The sequence below is a fragment of the Coniosporium apollinis genome (genome assembly GCF_000281105.1).
Source record: "Coniosporium apollinis CBS 100218 chromosome Unknown supercont1.100, whole genome shotgun sequence".
In the NCBI taxonomy this organism is placed as follows: domain Eukaryota; kingdom Fungi; phylum Ascomycota; class Dothideomycetes; genus Coniosporium; species Coniosporium apollinis.
Genome location: NW_006913362.1, coordinates 3,872 through 23,405, shown reverse-complemented (window position 1 = coordinate 23,405; position 19,534 = coordinate 3,872). Strand labels below are relative to the sequence as shown.

The 19,534-nt window shown below is 55.0% G+C and overlaps 7 protein-coding genes across 7 annotated transcripts; 3 read left to right on the top strand and 4 right to left on the bottom strand.

Annotated features, from left to right (window-relative positions):
* Window positions 1-254: 254 nt before the first annotated feature.
* W97_09269 (uncharacterized protein) lies at window positions 255-1,505 on the bottom strand (the record flags this gene model as incomplete). Its single annotated transcript, XM_007787130.1, has 1 exon — window positions 255-1,505. One exon carries the CDS (start codon window positions 1,503-1,505, stop codon window positions 255-257), a length of 1,251 nt encoding a protein of 416 aa, XP_007785320.1.
* A 698-nt stretch (window positions 1,506-2,203) lies between these two features.
* Window positions 2,204-4,278, bottom strand: W97_09268 (CMGC/SRPK protein kinase; the record flags this gene model as incomplete). The annotated part of the gene is made up of 5 exons (XM_007787129.1): window positions 2,204-2,644; window positions 2,701-2,953; window positions 3,005-3,116; window positions 3,185-4,017; window positions 4,094-4,278. 5 exons carry the CDS (start codon window positions 4,276-4,278, stop codon window positions 2,204-2,206), a joined length of 1,824 nt encoding a protein of 607 aa, XP_007785319.1.
* A 1,275-nt stretch (window positions 4,279-5,553) lies between these two features.
* Window positions 5,554-9,292, bottom strand: W97_09267 (uncharacterized protein; the record flags this gene model as incomplete). Its single annotated transcript, XM_007787128.1, has 5 exons — window positions 5,554-5,596; window positions 5,653-7,361; window positions 7,461-8,755; window positions 8,817-9,228; window positions 9,284-9,292. The coding sequence occupies 5 exons, from the start codon at window positions 9,290-9,292 to the stop codon at window positions 5,554-5,556; spliced, it is 3,468 nt and encodes a 1,155-aa protein (XP_007785318.1).
* A 212-nt stretch (window positions 9,293-9,504) lies between these two features.
* Window positions 9,505-10,953, top strand: W97_09266 (uncharacterized protein; the record flags this gene model as incomplete). The annotated part of the gene is made up of 3 exons (XM_007787127.1): window positions 9,505-9,657; window positions 9,715-9,855; window positions 9,910-10,953. The coding sequence occupies 3 exons, from the start codon at window positions 9,505-9,507 to the stop codon at window positions 10,951-10,953; spliced, it is 1,338 nt and encodes a 445-aa protein (XP_007785317.1).
* Window positions 10,954-12,049: 1,096 nt separating this feature from the next.
* On the top strand, window positions 12,050-13,417 carry W97_09265 (uncharacterized protein; the record flags this gene model as incomplete). The annotated part of the gene is made up of 3 exons (XM_007787126.1): window positions 12,050-12,102; window positions 12,218-12,593; window positions 12,644-13,417. The coding sequence occupies 3 exons, from the start codon at window positions 12,050-12,052 to the stop codon at window positions 13,415-13,417; spliced, it is 1,203 nt and encodes a 400-aa protein (XP_007785316.1).
* A 623-nt stretch (window positions 13,418-14,040) lies between these two features.
* W97_09264 (uncharacterized protein) lies at window positions 14,041-15,834 on the top strand (the record flags this gene model as incomplete). Its single annotated transcript, XM_007787125.1, has 2 exons — window positions 14,041-14,787; window positions 14,950-15,834. 2 exons carry the CDS (start codon window positions 14,041-14,043, stop codon window positions 15,832-15,834), a joined length of 1,632 nt encoding a protein of 543 aa, XP_007785315.1.
* Window positions 15,835-16,144: 310 nt separating this feature from the next.
* Window positions 16,145-18,604, bottom strand: W97_09263 (uncharacterized protein; the record flags this gene model as incomplete). Its single annotated transcript, XM_007787124.1, has 1 exon — window positions 16,145-18,604. One exon carries the CDS (start codon window positions 18,602-18,604, stop codon window positions 16,145-16,147), a length of 2,460 nt encoding a protein of 819 aa, XP_007785314.1.
* Between the last annotated feature and the right edge of the window lie 930 nt (window positions 18,605-19,534).

Here is a 19,534-nt window from a genome sequence, read left to right as displayed (position 1 = left end):
TATATATATATATCACTCATACCCTACTACACTACCACCACCACCACCACCACCACCACTATCGCCGCTTTGCCTCCGCACCGCTGCCAACCTCCGCCGACCATTTCGTCCGCTGAGAACCAAGACATTTATCCGGGGACGAATGTCTCGACCATACAGTATCTGTAGTACGATCTCACGTTGCCGCGATGCCCTGAAACTGTCCAAATAATCGTCAGATCTCTCTTAAAGGGTGCTATTGACAATTCGACAAGTTATTTATTGTCTGTAGCAAGAGCAAATGTGTACTTGGGCAAGTCGAATGTGTTCTGCTTGATATTGAACCATTTCCACACTCCGCTCTGGGCTGCCAGCCAGAATAAAAACCTCAAGATACGTATGCCAGTATAAGTTTCGGGAATAGCCAGCTTTGCCACAAGTCCTCCTACAGGAATGGACTGGGATTCTTTCACATAGTGCCTCAGTCGCTCCTCGTATCTAGTGAAAGCGGTGTGAGGCTCGTCCGGACGCGCAGCTAGCTCTCCTGCAATTACGTATGATCCGAGAATGGCAAGCACAACTCCCTGACCAGATGCTGCAGATGGAGCATATGCTGCATCGCCGACTAGGACACAGCGCCCACTCGACCACGTTGGAAGCTTGATTTGCGCTGTCTCACTGTAGTAGAAGTCCCTTGCATTCCACATGCCTTGCAAAGCCCGGATACCAAGCCGACCGGGAAAATCTTCGTAGATCTCAGCTAAGACAGCCTTCTGATCTTCCACGGGTCGGCCTACTGCGCTTTCCATGTCGCCGGACTTGAAATATGCCATGTAACATGAAGATCTGTCGGTCGAGTCTACCTCCGTTGGACGAATCAGAATTGTTCGGCGTCCTGGAGCGTGCTGAAGTCGAGAGTTTGGCACGTCATCTGGCTCTCCTTTCATCGAGAAATAGGCACAGTACTGATCGGTGCCAATGTAGCAGTCCTTTGTAATCTTATTGTCGAACACCAAGCGCCGAACCTTGGAATTCAAGCCGTCAGCGCCGATGACTGCTGCAAAATCTTCTGTCTTGCCGTTCTTGCTATCGGTCAGGACGACTGTTACATGTGTTTCGCTTTGCTGGATCTCGGACACGGTGCAGCCATATCGGTAGTGGACTTTGTCAGAAGCATCGGCAGCTTCGGCCAGAATCCTTACGAGGTCGCCTCGCATAATCTCGATTTCTTGAGTAAGAGTCGCGCCCGCTCCAGCCCCAAAGTGAGCAATAGTGTCGCTGCTGTCATTGACAATGGCGAAACCCTTTTCCCCGGTCGTCTGTGATGTGATGCTCTCGTACAGTCCCATTTTTTGCACGATTGGAATCGCTGGGCCAGTAATGTCGATTCCTTGGCCGTATGTGAACTTGTCGGATGAGCGTTCAGCGACGGTAACTTCGAAGCCAGCTCTAGCGAGCCAGAAAGCTGCCGTAGCCCCAGCTGGACCACCACCCACAACGAGAATGTGACTTGTTGTTGCAGCCATTCGAAAGGTCAGCCCGTGTAAGCGATCGTGTGGACCTTGAGTGTTGTGCTTGATTTCAAGAAGGACCCGTCAAAGACCCTCGAGTAATGTCTACGGCGCAGCGATGGTGTTGTTTCTGAAGGTCTCGGAGCGCGGCGAATGGATTCCTGAGGTGACGGTAAGCGTCACGGAGGAAAGAGGCCAAGGGGTGGCCAGCTTCCCGCGTATGTATGTACAGGGAATCAAGCAGTCAAGAACGCCATGGCTGACGGAACACCTGGGGTATCTCAGCCCCCAATCAAGCCAGGTTCATCCTATCTGTACATTCAGAGGTTCAACCGTGGTCAATTGGGATGAGTCACGCGGGATTTGGAGTGGCAGCTAAGGAATCTGTTAATCTCATGCTCAGAGGGCTAAAAGCTTCTATCCAAAGCCGTGGACGAAGGCGGCTATCCCGTGTGTTGTTCCGCGAACACGTACCTCCATGTAGCCGCGCGGTAGATAGACATGCATATCACTTCCGACATCAACGTCTAAGGGCAATGTGGAAGATAAATCACTGTTACATTTCCATCACACCGAATGGCCGAACGCCGCCCTACGCGTCTACAGTGCTCCCGCTTCGCAAAAAAGGACCGTAATGAAGGATGGATGTGTAAAGGGCCGAAGGACCCCCTCTCGCCCCTACAAGCCCAGCCAGCCGCTCTCCAGCGGTCCAGCTACCGTTGCTTCTTGACCTCGCTCGCCCATCCCTCTATGCCCTCACCCTTACTCCTTACCGGAATATCCAGCTTCACGTTCTCCATGCCCTTCGTACCATCCAAGAACTCATGATTGCTCATACCGCCCGCGTTCGCGCGATCTGCCGGCAGCAGCTCCAGGAGTGGTAAGAGGAAGTCAGCGATTTTCTTCGCGTCCTCTACGTTGAAGTGGTATTTTTCCTTCAGCACATCGGGCAGAGCCCAGTGGCGTAACCGGTGGATGTTGCGTAGCTCACCCTTGCGGTTGAAAATCTCTTGCGACCACTTGCCGGCGATGCAGAGGGATTTGGGGAAGGGGCCGAGAAGCTCGATTATTTGCGCGATGTGGTCGTCATCCTTGCCGTATTTGGTTCCAGATTGTGGGTCGAAGAGGTAATCACCTGTGATCAGTTCGAAGACCTGGTTGGATGTGTGAGCTCTTCGATCTTAATGTAGTTTGAGTAGGTAGGACAGACCATGGCTGCCATGCTCCACACGTCGGTGCTGGCACCCCATTTTGCGCCGAGTATCACCTCTGGTGATCGATACTGCCTTGTTTGAATGTCATTTGTGAAGTGATGTCCAACCCAACATGCGTTACCGAGATCGGCGATCTTGACTGATATGGTGTCGGAAGCCACGTCCTCTTGCAGCTTCTCCTTCGTTGACGAGTTACTCGAGGTCGTCTTGCCCAGGTCAATACCCGAGATGTCCTTCGTGAGCAGATCCCTGGCGTGTGTTAGCTTGCCTGTGACAAGCGGAAAAAAGGCTGGGACTCACGCAGTCTTTTCCCGCTCTTTCTGGACATCGGCTTCGCTCCCGGTGGATTTGATACCCAGCTGCTCTCTTAACGATAATCCAGATGAGGCGGCGGATGCAGGCTTTGAGGAGCCTATTGCACGGATCGTCACTTGCCATTCTAGAGATGATACTTCGCATCCTCTACAAGGGTTTACTCACCTGCGCTCTCGTTCACGACTTTGTTCAGACTCTGCGTGCTGCCAGAGAAGTTAAAGAGGTCGGATTGGCTGAAGCTCGCGTTGAGAGGGCTCGGTAGAGGCTGACTTCCAGTAATGAGAGTCCGTCTTCTCCTTCGTCCGTTGGGGTTGTCATCCTTTTTCTTAGGTTCGTCGTTGACGTAGGTCTTGACAATCTGCTCGACATCTCCGATTTCGATTAGGACGTTTTCCGGCTTAAGATCGGTATGGATGATGCCGCACTCCCTGTGCAAGTAGTCTAAACCGAGCAGGACCTGCTTGGTGATCTGTTTGACCAATTCTATTGGGATACCCCTGTGGTTCCACTTCTTTATCAAGCCTAGTAAATTCTCACCGAGCACCTCAAACACCATACACACGTGGACGCCGTTCGGGCCTTTATGATTGAATGAATCCAGTAGACTGACAACGTGCGCCCTGCCGGGATGATCTTTGTTGGCTTCGACCACCTTCTTCAGCAGCTTGATCTCGTCAAGCGCGGTCTCTGTGTAGTGGGCTGCAGATCGCACTACTTTGAGGGCTACATGCTTTCCCGTCGTATTATCCTTCGACAACCACACGGTCGAGAAGTGACCCCAACCTAGCTTCCGCACAATTGTGTATTTGCCATCCTTGTACTGCTCGCCTACGTGTACCGGGTGGTAGCCGCCTTTGCAGTAGTCCTCTGAGTCCTCCTCGTCTGCAGTGTTCTCAGCGGCATCTTCGGCGGACGAGGAGGATGAAGACGGCGATCGGCCTAATTGTGTGGTGTTGTAGACTTTATGGTGTGACAGAGGCGAGGCCGTGTTTGTAGGACTGTACAACTCATCAGTATTCAATCCAGATGGGAGGGACCGTAGACCAAAGTGGAGTCGGCAGAGGTTCTGCTCACTTGATGTGGGCGCTGTTAGTCGCGCTCGCAGGACTGGAATCCAAGCTACCTTGCGCCTTTTCTGTGGTGATTATCGGCTTCAGGTCCTGGCCTTTTCTGCGCTTCTTGTTGCCATTGCCGTTGGCGGCCTGCGCGACCTCCTTGGCTTTACTTATCGCGGCCTTCTTGATGTTTGTGCCATTCATGATGGTTCCGGGGCCGAATCGCAAACCGACGAGTTGGTGAGCCGGGGTGATAGGTCGAGGATGCGACGGTTGAAGCGCGATCGTCGAGGTTCATGAACCAAAGCGCCGCGGGATGGCGAAACTCGAACTGTTCGCGGAGTTCAGGCCACCACAATGAGGCTGTTGCAGGCGAATCTCGATCGTTGGTGATCGCCGTAGCCACTGTCGGGCGTTGTCTTGTCGAGCGGCCTATCCCACTCGACAACGTGGGTGCAGGCTTGGGCCGTGCTTCCCCTGACTTGGTTTGACGGCGGGGCAGATCTTCTCTGCAGCCGGCTGTTCGAGAAGCTGGATGGGTGTGCGCCGGCGAGAGACGCTGGTGGGCTTGGATATCGGGGATAGTGGAGGGGGTCCGTAAGTAGCGAGTGCTTTGCTCAGGGGGATGGTGTTGAGTTCCGGGTTTGCTAGGCCTGCCAAGGGCCACCACAGGCGGTGCGATGATGAGATGATGCTGTGCCCGTCGAGCCAGTCGTCCGGGACCTCGTTGCAAGGCGTTTGCGATCTGCAGGTCATTCACGGCATGCCGCAATCCGCGTGATGGGATTCAGCTTAGAGGATGATACGCGTAAAGATGTGTGCACATACACGAGGGCGTACGATACAGGCGGGGAGAGGTGGTGGTGGACCTTCATGCGTTGATGCTCCCTCCGGCTACCTAACCTAACATCTACCCTACCAGACGCTGTCTTCGCAAGTTAGAGACCCCCAATAACCCAAATGTAAGTATTACATGCTGCTTGCTCAGTTCCCAAGCTCCAGCCCAGCGGACGCAGAGACCCCAGGAAGAGTTTGGAAACCACGTAGTGTGACGATAACGTTTTGTACACTGGCAAACAAAAGCGCCACGAGGCTGCCTCCTCACCCAATGGAGAGGTTACACAGGAGATAGTACCTAGAACAGGTTGCTCCTCCGCAAATGTAAGGATGGGTTGAGACTTGAGATCATGATACTTGGAGTATCCAACTGCACCATACCCGACCTCTAACGCCCTTCGCCTGTGCTGCCCGTTAGGCTGAGGTGGCAAATGCCCGCAAACCATGACCCTGACACCGACTATGAAGAAAAGGACTACCAAGACTAGATGGATACGGCGCGTCATTAGTGGACAAGTCTTATTTTCGGGACCAGATACCGTAGGATGCGTCGTGACTTAGCCAGGCGTCATACGGTTGCTGAGTCGACTTGCCGCGACGGTAGCGCTGTACATGAAACCGTGCAGTAGGCAGACAGCATGCTCATTTCGCAGTAATTGCGGCCATTAACTTCTGCTCTTCCTTCCTGCGAAAATGTTAGGACGACCTGAATGAAGAGAGGAGCAAGCCAGATAGACCTACGGATCAAAGTGAAGTATCTTCCCCAGCACCGGCACGAATTGCTTCTGAAGCGACTTATCCTTTTGTTCCAAGAAATGCAAGAGCACGTTCTTTAAGTAGACGAGATCCATGCTGTTCGACCCAGCGTCTGAGCCCACTGCTGTCGCAACAGAAGGCGTTCTTCCCTTTACCGGAGGTGACGCTATCCTGGACGGAGTGCCTGAGTAATCCAAGGAGGATCGAGAGGACTGGATGCTGAAGTCCGGAGTGCGGGGCTTAAAAGCCTGCAGGTTGCGCAGCTCTTCGGCCATCGACTTGCTCGACTTTTGAACTTTGTCGAGCCTTTCCTGGGTTTCTTCAAGCGCGCGGCGGAGGTCTGTCTTCTCTTGCTCTAGCTCTTGACTGTGTCTCTCGCCTTCATCCAAAGCATCTCGAAGCTGGCTCATCGCCTGCCTAATCTCTTTGACTTCATCAGAAGCCTGCGTGGCTCTTCGCTCGAAATCCTCTTTCTGTCTCCTCAGCTCTTTCTCAGTGCTTGCAAAATCTTCCCTAGCTTCAGTAGCGCGGGCAAGATCTCTTTCCACGTCGCGAACCTTCTGCTTCAGATCTTCCAGCTCCCGAGCACGCCGACGGCCGGCCGTACTGGCCTGTTCCTCCGCACGATCACGCTCCTCGACGGCTAGCTCCATACGCTCACGCATCTCTCTAACCTTCGAATCAGCACGGCTCTCGGCATCAGCGAGCAGTCTCCGCATCGTCTCCCCTTCGCGGCTTCGCTCACTCAGGAGCCTGTGTGCATCCGCCAGCTCCTCCTCGAGGCTTTCGCAGCGCTCGCGGACTTCTTTCATTTGTGCGCCGATCTCATGTGTTTGATCCTGCATGCTGTTCATCAGGCTTTGTGCGCTGTTGTACTGAGCGGTCTTGAGTCCCATCTCGTCACGTAGGCCCTCAGCATCGCTGGTTAGCTTGGACACTTGCTGCTCCAGATCACGAAGGTTAGAGCGGGCGCTCTTAAGCTCTTCTTGAGCGGTAGCAAGCTCCTTCGACAGCCTGTCTCTCGCTTCTGCTGCATCTTTCCAGTCATCTTCCACACGCTGCAGATCCCGCTGTGCCTTTCGGTTCGTCTCCTCCGTCCCGATACGTAGTTTTGTTTCTTGGTTGATCTTGTCGTTCAGCGCCCTGATGTCGGCATCCTTCTCAGAAGCTTGCGACTTGTACATCGTGATCTCAGATCTCAGATCCTTCTCCCGCGCCTCAAGCCTTCGCACCTCTGCTGTTTTGACCACTATTTCCTCTTTCGAACTCCGTAGCTCGGCGACCTCGCTACGCAACGCCGCAAGCTCAGGCTGCGCCTTCTGCAAGATCTCCCGCATGTCTGTGAGGTCCTTGAATCTCGAGGCAGCAAGCTGCTCTGCGGCCGAAAGGTCCGTTTGCAGGGAGTCGGCTTTGCGCTTGAGCTCCTCGAAGTTTGCTGCCAACGACTGTCGCTCCTGTTCCGAGCTCGCGCTGCTCGAAGCTTGACTGGCGCGAAGCTCTGTGACATCCTTCTCGAGCTTCTGAAGGCTTTCCTCCAATGCGACTTTGTCGGCCCGAAGCTCCTTGATCATGTCCTTGTCCACAACGTGCTCGTCGCCTATGTTGAGTAGAGTATCTCTGAGACCTTCAATCTCCTCTTTGAGGTCATCCTGGTCCTTTAGCTTGCTGTTCAGACGTTCGATGATACGATCTTTCTCTTCGATGGCGCGCGCTTTCTCTTCAATGGCACGCTCCTTCGCCTCAATGACACGCTGTTTTTGTTCGATCACAAGCTCTCTCTTCTCAACCTCTACAGCAATCTGTGTCGCTATTTCCGCTTCGCTCTCGTTGATTCGCGTTTGTCTTTCCTCATCCATCTCCTCGTCTGCGGCACCTTTTGTGGCTGGTGTGTCGACTGGCGTCTCGGTTCCGTCCGTAGTAGCGGCCTCCGTAGCTTTGCTTCCTTTCTTCTTCTTTTTGTTGTTGTTCTTCTTTTTGGATGCCGCTGCTTCGTTCGTGTTGGCGGTCGCTGCAGGATCCCCAGCCTGGTCCTGCTCGACGGTCTCAGCTGCAATAGTCGCTTGCAAAGCGCTGAAATCCGTTGCTACTTTTCTCAAAACGTCGCGTTCCGACTCGGCGTCCTTAAGCTGAGATCTTAAGGTGTCGACCAGACTGTTCAGCGTCTCGCCGCGCTTAGTCTGTTTCTGATGTGATGATCGAAACTCCGCAAGGTCGGCTTCTAAGCGTTCCACTTGGTTCTGTAGACGGTTCTGCTCCTCGCCCTGCTCGGGTGCACTGGATTGCTCGGAGCGTATGTTCTCCAGCTCTTGTCTTGTAGATTCCAGGGTCGTCTGCAAATTTACCACGATTGATTCATGCTTGTCACGTTGGTCGCTGAGCTCACTAAGCGCCTTTTCTGCCTTTTCCAGCGCAGCTTGGGCCTCGTTTCTGTTTGACTCCAGGGACTCGAACCGCTCCTTGCCTTCCCGCTCTGACTGCTCCTTGCTGTCTCGCAGGGCCTGTAAGTCTCTATTCGCAATTTCTAGGTTACGGACTAACTGTTCCGCGGACTCCTGAGCAACAGCTATGTTGCCCTGTAGCTCCTTGTTCTTGCTCTCGAGTTTGCGGATCTGTTCTTCGCGTGTCTGTAGCTCGGCTTTCACTCGTGGAAGCTCGCTATCGTACGAGAAGAACTCTTCGCTATCATCGCTCTTCTCGGCGGTCTTTTCTGGTTCTGGAGAGGCCGCCGAGGTTGCCTGAGCTGACTCTGGATTCTCCTGGTGCTGCACGCTCGTGCCGTTCACATGCTCATGCTTGCTTTGAGCGCTGAGAGCGTCCTTCTCTGCCTTCAGCTGCTCCGCTCGACTCTCAGCTTCTTTCGCCCGCATCTCAGCTTGCTCCAGCTTTTGCTTGAAAGTGTCCCGCTCGCTCGATACCCGCTTTAGCTCGTCCATGACCATGTCACCCTTGAGCTTGTTCTGGTTGAGGTACTCCACAAAAGCGCCAGGATCAGTTATAGATGTAAGGGGCGTGTTCTCGCGGAGAGAAGCTTCGAAAGGCTCGATGGCTGAAACGCGGGTGTGTGCGATGCGGTATGAGCGCAGTAGCTCTGCATTGTTGTCAACCAACAACTCCTCCATAAAGCTTGACTGGTGAAATTGTTGGCCTACCTGTGTACTTCGCCTCAATCTTCTCCAGCCTACGCAACTTCGCGCGCACCTCCGTAGGAATGTCGGAGGGCTTGGCATCCCTTGCCGCGTCCTCCTCCCCTCCATCCTTCTCGTTTACCACGGATGAGCCCTGCTCCTCTCTTACAGCAGGCGGTCGAGGTGTACCGGCTCGACTCAGCTCATCGTCGTCTCCAATGACGAATTCTGAGGGGTCAGGCCCCTTCTCGCCCGGCGCTCTGTCGGCATCGTTGGCTGGCTGGCGGTTACGGCCTTGTCGCCTTGAGGGCGATAGAGCGCGTGAACTTGATCGTCGAGCTCCGGAGCCTGATCGAGACGGGGTTTGCTGTGCTGCTGCGGCTTTCTGCCGTTGCTGCTCCTGCTCGAAGGCAGAGTCGATGGTATTCTTTAGGCGCTGAAATCCCCTAGGATTAGCGGATGACTAGAGCGCGACGACACTAGAACATTACCTGAAACATGCTGACTACCTCATACTGTATGCTAATTGACTCATGAATCTCTACAGAACGAGGCTTTGATTGCTCAGTATTACTCCGGCGTACTCAACCGCTGCCTTGTCCCCTATGGCCGCGGAAGTCGCTGCCAAGCCGCGGCGCCTCCCGCTTGCGTCCAAAAAATTGTCGCTCTTCATCACCAACAGCATTGCAACTTCCACCAAAAACAATTCAACATGGCCACCGCACTGCAGGTGTCATTACCTTTGCCGGTTCTGCCGGAAGGCTGGTCTGCGGAGAAGGACTTCAAGGCCGCTGGCACGCTCTCATCCGCAACCCAGCGCATCGTAGAGCCCGTCGGGCCTCACTTCCTAGCTCACGCACGCAGAGTATGTTGAAGTCTCAATCGCACAGATTATAGCACGCCAACTGACACTCCATTGTAGAAGCGGCATAAGCGCACTTTCTCCGAGGACGATCGTATACAAGCTCAGGAGAATGTCAAGAAAGTCGAGGACGAGGATGCGGGGGACATCAGCGAGCCGGAAGACCCTCTGATGCTGCAACGTGATGCTAAGGATTGGAAGGTATGTAGATCCTAAACGTATCTTAAAACCTACTGCTAACACCGAGGTTACTAGAACCAAGATCACTATGCTGTCCTAGGCCTTTCCAAGTACCGATTCCGCGCCACCGAAGACCAGATCAAGCGCGCCCACCGCAAGAAAGTACTGCGCCACCACCCCGACAAGAAAGCTGCGGCAGGCAGCACCGAGGACGATTCGTTCTTCAAGTGCATCCAGAAGGCTACGGAAGTCCTGCTCGACCCTGTTAAGCGCCGCCAGTTCGACTCTGTAGACGAGCACGCCGATGTTGAACCACCGAGCAAGAAGCAGACCCAGAAAGGCAACTTTTACAAGCTGTGGGGACCCGTTTTCGAGGCTGAGGCTCGCTTCTCCAAGACGCAGCCTGTGCCCAAGCTCGGTAACGAGAAGAGCACGAAGGAGGAGGTTGAGGAGTTCTACAACTTCTGGTACAACTTCGATAGCTGGAGGTCGTTCGAGTACCAGGACGAGGATGTTCCGGATGATAACGAGAACCGTGACCAGAAGCGTCACGTGGAGCGGAAGAACCAAAACGCGCGCAAGAAGAAGAAGACCGAGGACACCGCCCGGCTAAGACACTTGGTCGACGACGCACTGTCGCTGGACGAGCGGATCAAGAAATTCAGGCAGCAGGAGCACGCTCAGAAAAACAAGAGGCGCATAGAGAAGGAGGCTGAGACCAAGCGGCTGGCCGAAGAGGCTGCCAAGGCGAAGGAAGAGGAGGCTAAGCTGAAAGCGGAGAGGGAGGCAGCAGAGAAGGTGGAAAAGGCTGAGGGCAAGAAGGCGAAGGAGGCCGCAAAGAACGCTGCAAAGAAGAACAAGCGGGTCGTGAGAGGGAGCGCAAAAGACGCGAACTACTTCCATGCTGGCGGTGACGCGCCGCCTTCGCAGATTGATGCAGTTCTCAATGATGTCGACCTGATCATTGCAAAGATCGACAACGAGGAATTGGCGCTACTGACGAGCAAGCTCAACGGCAAGAAGGACGCTGGCGAGATCAAAGTCATCTTTGCCGAGGAGGTTGCTAGGCTGGTTAGTGCTGGGACGCTGAAGGACGGAGAGGCAAAGTCGTTTGCCTAGGTTTGCCGTAGAGGGGTTGACTGAGCTCGCCAGCACTGTGATACATGAGTATAGACCTGTAGGATCATCCGGGGTAATATTAGAATTCAGGGCTTCGAAGCGATTGACAACTCGAGTTGATTTTCCTTGAGTTTGATCATGTTCCTTGCCATTGACCTTCGGAAGGCGTTGCTTCGAGATCCTTGGAGTTGTCCAGAATTCATTGGATCATGAATCCAAGATGGGGACCGTGAGCGCTCTCGTGCCGATCCGCTGCAGTGCTTCTGCAAGACCCCTCGACGCATGGATGCTGGGGCAGCCAAGCACCCAAGCACCCAAGCACCCAAGCAGGATGGCATCACGGCCAAGACTCGAAGTTCAATCGTCGTTCACTGCGCCCACTTCCCCCGTGCAGACATCACTTCACTCTCCATCGTGGACAGCCGTCTACCTTGCCTTCAGGATACACGCAAAGGACTGTCTTTTAAGACGATAGCGGGGAAACACACCATCTGGGCAGTTTCAACGCGCCGAGTCACTACCGTCCACGCAACCTCACCCAACCAACACATACATCCTTCCTGCAGCACCGTCACTCACGCTCCATCTCACACCTGCCGAGTTGCCCTCTTTCGCTCAAACAGGAAACCTTGTTTCCAGTCACGCACTATCTTGAAAGGAGCGCCCCTCGTCCGGTCAGAAGAAGACGAATCAGAGGGCTAGATGGCCTTCTCCCCCACGTCGTCCGCCCCAAAAACCGCGCCGTCGCCACCTGTTCGACCCCGCGACGCAGGTAGTCACCAGCCATATACGGTCAGCCCACTGCTACTTCCGCAGCGCGTCGTCGGCAGCGATGTGCCCGATATCCGCCGGCCCTCAGTGCAGTTTGCTGCCCGTCAGGCCGCGCCTGCTCGTACTGGCAGCCCGAAAGCCGGGCGCTCTGGCAGCAGACGGCGTATGAGCTCTCCTCCACCTCCGCCGTGAGTATCTTGCGCATTTCAATTCCGGTTACACCTCCCCAAACGCCGCAACCTCCATGCCCGCTCGGTAGGGCTTGGTGTTCTCCGAACAAACAGCGCCGTATCGACAACCTTTGGAGCTTCTTGGCTGTCTTGTCATGCTTCCCACACCACCCAAGCCTTCGCGCAAAGGCAAAGAGCGCGCAGAAAGGTCTGGCGCATCAACTGGCATGCAGCAGATACACAGAACTTCACCACGTTTCTATTTCTCTAGGCTGCTGGTGGGCACGACTCCTTTGGCCTAGAAGCTAACTCTACTCCCCCAGTGTATTCCGCCCACGCGTCTCCTTCGACACGTTCGACCGGCCTGCCGATTTTATAGAAGAGAACTCTTTCACTCTACGGGAAAAGCACAAAGATTATGAGTACACGAAACGCTCGCGAACTTTCCTCTGCGGTCTTGACTCGAACGACTACTCCGAGTATGCCCTGGAGTGGCTGATCGACGAACTAGTGGACGATGGAGATGAAGTGGTATGCCTGCGGGTCGTAGAATCAGACGCGGGAATCGAGAAGGGGAGGTACCGCACCGAGGCAGAGGAGTTGATGGAATACATTCAGACGAAGAACTCGGATAACAAGGCCATAAACTTAGTCCTGGAGTTCGCGGTGGGCAAAGTAAACAAGGTTATAGATGACATGGTAAGCCAGTTGTTCTGTCGTTGCGATGTCACTTTGCTGACCCATACCAGATCAACCTGTACGAACCAGCTATCCTGATTGTTGGTACCCGTGGACGCAGCCTCAAAGGCTTCCAAGGGCTCTTACCTGGCTCAGTCTCGAAGTACTGCCTGCAGCACTCGCCCGTACCCGTCATCGTTGTCCGCCCAAATGCCAAGCGAGCGAAGCACAAGCGGCAGCGACTAGAAGATCCGGAGCGGCAGGGCTACAGAAACCTCTTAGCCAAGAGCGGACCACAAGGCGGCCACATCCTCGACAGGAGCAATCGCGACAGCCTACTGCTCGACAACCCCAAGCCTATTTCCCAGGCAGAGTCCGACGCAGAAGCGGCAGCTGTAGCGGCAGCGATCGGGTACAAACCGGCTCCATCGTCTCATCCCCTGTCCCAGATGCACGGTGCGCCGCAGATACGGGTAGAGACGGATTTGGCCAGGACACCCACTTCGCCGGAGAGTACTTACAGTCCGCTAAGCGCAGGAGACTTGTCATCACCGGAAATACTCCGTAGCCCAGGCCCGGTGTACAAGGATCTAGAGTCGTCGCAGACACTGGAGCCATTGGACAGCCCGGCCCCTAGTGTCGACTCGAGCGACGATGAGGACGAACGGCCGGGACGACCGGGGACTATAAGAGAGCATGGGCAACCTGAACTGACTCTTCTGCCAAAGACAAATGCATCGGAAGAGGAGGATTCGTCTCCGAAGTCGGCATCTGTGCCTCAGGATGAGGTTGCGATGGCGGAGAATTCGAAGCCGAGGACTTGGTTAGACTATTCTTCGAGATGACGTTGGCTTCTTCTCTCATTGGTATTAGATTGGACGTTCCATGTCCCTCGGTTGGCGGCTGTGATGGTCGCCACTGATCATTGAGACGCAGCGTTTTATCGTGTGGATGATTGTTATCCATTGGCACGCTACTGTAGATATGCTGCATCTAAGCACAGGCAAGGAAGACGTATGAGGAAAGCTTACGGCCACTCTTTCGACCATTGGAACAGTCGCTATCAGTGGTGTTTCCAAAACAAACATGATGCTTCTTCTACACCCGTGAACGAATCAAACAACACGTGTCGAAGCTGGTTTGGCATACTGGCATGCAAGCTTAGACTAGAAGGTATTCCAAATTTTGCACTGAAAACGTCGCTCATATCCATGTAACAGTGTAGGTGTTTTAGGCGGCCTATTACGATTTATCGATAGAGTGGGCTTGGCATGGTGTCGTTGTATGGTTGAACGTCACGTGCTTCCTTAACGTACCTCTACCTGCCGGGAGCACGCAAGGCCGTTCTCCATAAAACAACCTCAAGCAACACTGGTCGGTGTCATGAGTCCTAGCGCGTACCCTTTGCGACCGCCCAGTAGCCTCTAAAACCTCGTGCGCGCACGCTGTGCCGCGGGTTCCAACCTCAATGCTGCCCGCTGCCGATGACTGCGATGACTGCCTACCGAACCACCTCAAGCGGCGCGAGTTGTCCACCATAGCGATATCCTCCCTGCCTTTCGTCCTCACCTTCCTCATCGTCGCCACGGCAGTCCTCCAGAAGCTGTTCCCGCTGCTCTCTGGATCCGCGTCACCCAAAGACCACCATGAACACCAGCTACCCACCCACTTCAGCTTCCGGGAAGCGTCTGCTTCCGCAAAGAAGAACCTGATTTCGAAGCCCTCCGTGAAGCGCTTAGCTGGGTTTGCCTTCTCCACCAATATTGCGTTGTCCGCGGTTCTGGTCGAGCTCATCCTCTGCGAGATCTCGAATGCGCTCAACCCAGCGGCGCGCAGCCTGGCCCTTAAGGTCACGCTGTCCTCGCTCCTCTTCCTCCTCATCCTGGCTACGCCGGCGCTGGAACTGCACTCGGTTATCTCCGCCGCTGGCTGGCGGTTCGGGAACAATGGCGGCAGCAGTAGGAAGAGGCGGTTCCTAAGCGCAGCCTGGGCCCTTGAGACACTGGGGCTCGCAATATGGCTGCTGGCTTTCTGGTACATTGGCAGTGGGCTACTTGGGTCGTACCTCCACGAGCCGTCATATCAGAGGCGGCATAGCTTTACTGAGGGATGCCTGGAGAGGATCGGGGTTATTGGGATTTCGCTGATGGCTTCGTTGGCGGGCTTTGCGGCTGTCAGCTCGCTATGGCAGACTTTCGGTAGCAAGGCACGGCTGGTAAGCTTTTGCTTCCTTTCCAGTATTGGAGTTAACTCGACAATCTTGAAGAAAAGTTGTTAGGTCGGCAAAGATGAAGCAGCTCGGCAAAGGATCGGATAGCTCTGCCAGTCACCTTACTTTTGTTCAAAGCAGTCATCTAAGCTTGCTAACACCAACTAGGTATCAGAAGCAGACATCGCGCGCAAGCAAGCTGGCCTAGAGGCAACAACCTCAATGCTCGAAGCCAAACGCAGCCGCATGCGAGCTCTAGAGCGGAAGCTCTCCGAAACACCCTCCGAAGGCTTCATGACACGCGTAATCGGCTCCATACGCGGCAATGCCGACACACAAGAGCGACAAGCGCTCCAATTCGAGATCTCTGGTCTTGAAACTATGCGCAGCGCCCTGCACAACTCACTCCTCTCCCTGCGCTCCCGACGCACCACCCAACTCCGCTCCCGCACCGCCATCGGCAGGTGCTTCAACATCTTCCAGTACGGCTTCTCACTTTACTGCGCCTACCGTATTATCACCACTTCCCTCGCCTTATCCCGCCGCCTCCTCTTCAGTCACAACCAGAGCCTCGCCTCCTCCGACCCCGTCAACAACGTCCTCGCCCTCCTCGCAAAGCACTGGGATCCGACTCTCGACCGCGCGGCCTGGAGCCGCCAGATCAGCTTCCTGCTGTCCGGCGTCATGCTGCTGGCCTCGTTCAACTCCGTCCTGCAGACCTGTCTGCTGTTCGCGCGCTTCGTGCCGAGTGTCATGGCGCATGCGCAGGCGAACCTGGCGCTCATTGTCAGCCAGGTTGCGGGGACTTATGTTATTAGTAGCGCGTTGTTGCTGAGGAGCAATCTCCCGAAAGAGGTTAGTAGCGTTATCTCAGAGGCGCTTGGGGCGCCGCTTGAGCCGGTGTTTGTGGAGAGGTGGTTTGAGGGCTGGTTTCTGGTTGCGAGCGTGCTGACGGCGGTGGGGATTTGGGTTGGGAGGAGAGTCGGGAGCGGTGATTGGGATGATGATGAGGAGTTTGGTGGGACGGACGTAGAGATGGGGAAGATGAGTTGATGAGGGGCGTAAAGATGCATTGAACGGAGTTTGGGATACAGGCATGGTTTCGCAATAGGGCGTAGCGGTCTGGAGTATGGAGCTACGGTCCGGCACCTTCGATCCGGACTTTTGACAGTGTTGAATACTTCAACCAGAACTTGAGTGAAACAGCTTTCGCCAATCTTAAGCTGCTACAGTGACGTCTGGAGCCCACTATCAATGGTGACATCATTTCATGCAAGCACTCTGTGTGGGTCAAAGCATAGGTGAACGCAAGGTTAGTATGAAGACATTAGAAGTGTGACGCTTTGAGCCTGTGCTTATCTAGCTACTCTTCATCCGAGTCTGCGAACATGTCTACAGCCTTCGGTCGCTGCCTCCGCGCTGTTGCTGCCATGGTCTCGCCCGGGACCGCCACCTGGACTGCTGCCGCCGAAAGCGCGTGAGGCTCCTGCGTCGTGTCCGTTTCTGCCAGCGGGACGTCATCCGTATCTTCATCCATGGGCTCGCCAGCAATTTCCTCCGTTGGTTTGCCATCCAAATCCTCTTCCATAGGGTCACTCTCGATACCCTCTTCCTGCATCGGTTCATCGCTCACATCTTTCTCCGCCTTCTCCTCCTTGTCTTTCCCGCCCACAGCCACCGCCTCGCCAGCCTTGGCACCAACGTCCACAGTCTTCCACCTTGACTTCGCCGCGCTTGCCGCCTTCGCCTCCGCAGCCGCCTTCTCCTCCTTCTCCAGCGCTGCCCTCTCCTTCTCCGTCAGCGGCGGGTTATTAAACGCACTAACAAAATGCTCCTGCGCCGCCTGCGGAAACGCCGACCAGCCCTCCCAGAGACCAAGCAGGCTAGTAACACTGCGCTTGAACTTTTCAGCGCGCATCCGGCCCCACCCGACATCCTTCTCGAGGCGCCCCAAGTGCTCGAAGACGCGGCGGGACTTTAGCGCCGCCTCAAAGAGCTGTCGGTACCGCCATGCGCCGCGCACGCCGGAGGTTGCGGATGAGGAGAAGATGTCGGAGATCAGGTAGAGGGCTATTAGCTTTGAGCTGGAGGGGTCGTCTTTTTCCTTTTCCTTCTCGGCTTTCTTGTCTTCTTCTGTTGCACCTACACCTGAATGGCTCGCCTCGGCGTCGTCTTCGGTGCCTCGCTTGCGGTCCGGGTTCGCGGCGCTCCATGCAAAGGGCCTCTCGACATTCGAAACAATCATGTCGACGATCTCGTCCGCGCCTGCGCCCGCGTGTCTGATCGCGAACGCCGTCACGCGTGCGACGTCGCCTTTGCGGAGCTTGGCCGTTGTAGTCGGTAAGCGCGCGAGTAGATGCGTCAGTTTCGCTTTCTGGAGCGGGTTGAGATATGCCTTCTCCTGAGGCTCTGCCCCGCTGTCTGGTGGTGCGCCGCTAGCGTAGAGGCGACGCTGATGCGCCTCGTCGCCGGACTCGTCATTCCCGGAGGAGTCGTACTCAGGGTCCGAGACAAAGTCGTCGAAGCGAGTCGTGAATTCGAAGGGGAGGGAGCGTTCGGGACCGAGCCATGGGGCGCCGCTGTCGAAGACTCGCTGGGGCCCTTTGCTGAGCCGGTTGCGTAGGCGCTGGATGTCGGAGCCGGTAGAAATTTCCCACAAGCGCCAGCGGTACCAGATGCCGCCTGCGCTTCGGGAGTCCCATAGCCAGGCCCATTTTTCGTCGCGCTGGACTTCGGGCCTACTCATTAGTAGCGCTTCGAATTCGGGACCGTGCGTGATGAGCGCTTCGAGAGCCTTGTGGATGAGCTTTAGCTGCTTGAGGTCTGAAGGAGGGTTGACTGAGACCTGGATTGAACCCATCCCTCTTCCGAACTGATCAGGACCAGTATTATTATACGATGACGGCGGTGCAAAACCGCCTCGCTGCCCTGGAGGTGGTGCACGGCTCAGGGAGGCACCAGGACCGGCGTATACGGATTTTGCGTTGAATGGCTGTGATGTTGAGGCTGAACCTAGGCCACCCACGCCTGCGCCTGTCGCGCCCAGAGCTGCTGAGGAGAGATGCCTTGATATAGATAGATAGTGTCCTAGCCCTAGGTATCGATTCTGAAGCGCATTCACTGCTGTGTCGATGTCACTAGCTGGTGTCTCTTTAGCAAGTGTAACAATCGCTGACATGGATCTGCGCTCAGTCGAGCCGGGGCCGGACGGTGGGAGGGAACGAACTCCATCAACCGTGAGGGTGGGCGGTATTAGACTCTTGATAACCGCTTGCGACGTCCCGGGAGGTAGCGAAGACAGGTGTAGTGTTGGTTTTGGTGCCGCACGCTCGGCCGCCTTACTGCCAGCGGCCTTCTCGTCCTCATCATCTGATATCTGGAATGCCGTGGCAGCATCTAGTGGCCCAGGCGCATCCCCAAACGCCAGCCGCCCCTGCTCCCTGTCTCTTTGCTGGGGATGTGATCCATCGAACGCCCTCTTGCGCGACAACGAAGGCGGCGGCCCTAAGCTTCCTGGCCCGCTACTCCCTCGTGGGCCCGTTGGCACGCCAAAGTGCCGTTTCCCTGCTCCTCCAAAGCTTCCTTTGCCTGGCCCGGGACCACCAAAGTCATCGGGCCTTGAGCCAGGCCGTGAGCTCGAAGGTGTATCGTTGTCAATGTCGAAGGACTTTGCAAAATCCTGATACGCGGCCGCGGTTTCTGCTTCTTCGCGTTGGCGTTTAGCTTCAGCTTCGGCCTTTTGCCGCTCGAAGAGGGACTTCTTGGTGGGTGCGGCGAGCTTCTTGGATAGGTCGGGGAACTCCTTGATCTTCTTGTCGGACATCGTAGGTACGGCGTTGTGAGATTGTGCGTGATATGTAAGGGGGACCGGTCAGGGTTGACGGTAGGCACTATGGCTAGTGAGCTCCATTATCATGACAGGTTCGTTCTACTGCTTGCGGCGCTGATGTTTGAGTAATAAATCTAGAGATGCCACGATGCTTGGCAGGTGTTGATGCTGGGCGCTCGGGCCTCGCAAAAAGACCGACACCAACTTTGCTCCACGCCCGACTGATCGGACTCTCCTCCTCCTTCCATACCACACATCCAACTTGTGAAATCAAGTACTACCCGTTTTGTAACGCCCGCCTTGATCTTACGACCCTTGGGTTTGTTCCACGTTACATATAGCTGTTGGCACAACATCAACTTGTTACACTTTGGAGAACAGTAACGCTTCTCAAGAATCCAGTATAACTTATCCTGCTAGCAGAAAGTAACACGCACTACAACAAGACGTGGTACTATGGGGTCAAACCCGACTACAAGCCTTGCCCTACACACATGAAGAGGACACACGGTCTGTTTCTTACTGATCTAATCAAGACCTTCGACAGCTTTTATAACAGAGCGGGTGCTGAAGAGCTATACTATGACACGGTAAACGTTACGCAACATCCGGAGTTCGAATGGTCCGTTCACTCCTCTTACGGCCGCAGCAACTTTCGTCCTTCTAGACCCTTTACAACAACCCTTCAACATTCTCACAGTGGTCAAAAAGCATGACCGTGTGGTGGGATCAAGCTTTCCGCCTTAAGGCAGCGCAACAGACAACCTGTAACCCATGTAATGAGGGAACTAGCTTGGGTGACTATGAAAGTTTCGCCTTTGGCCGGAATTTGATCCCTGTGGCATCACATCTGCAGAAGCACTACCTATATTAATATACAGATTCATCTGTTCAGTACTACAACAAGGCCAAGCGAAAAGTTTC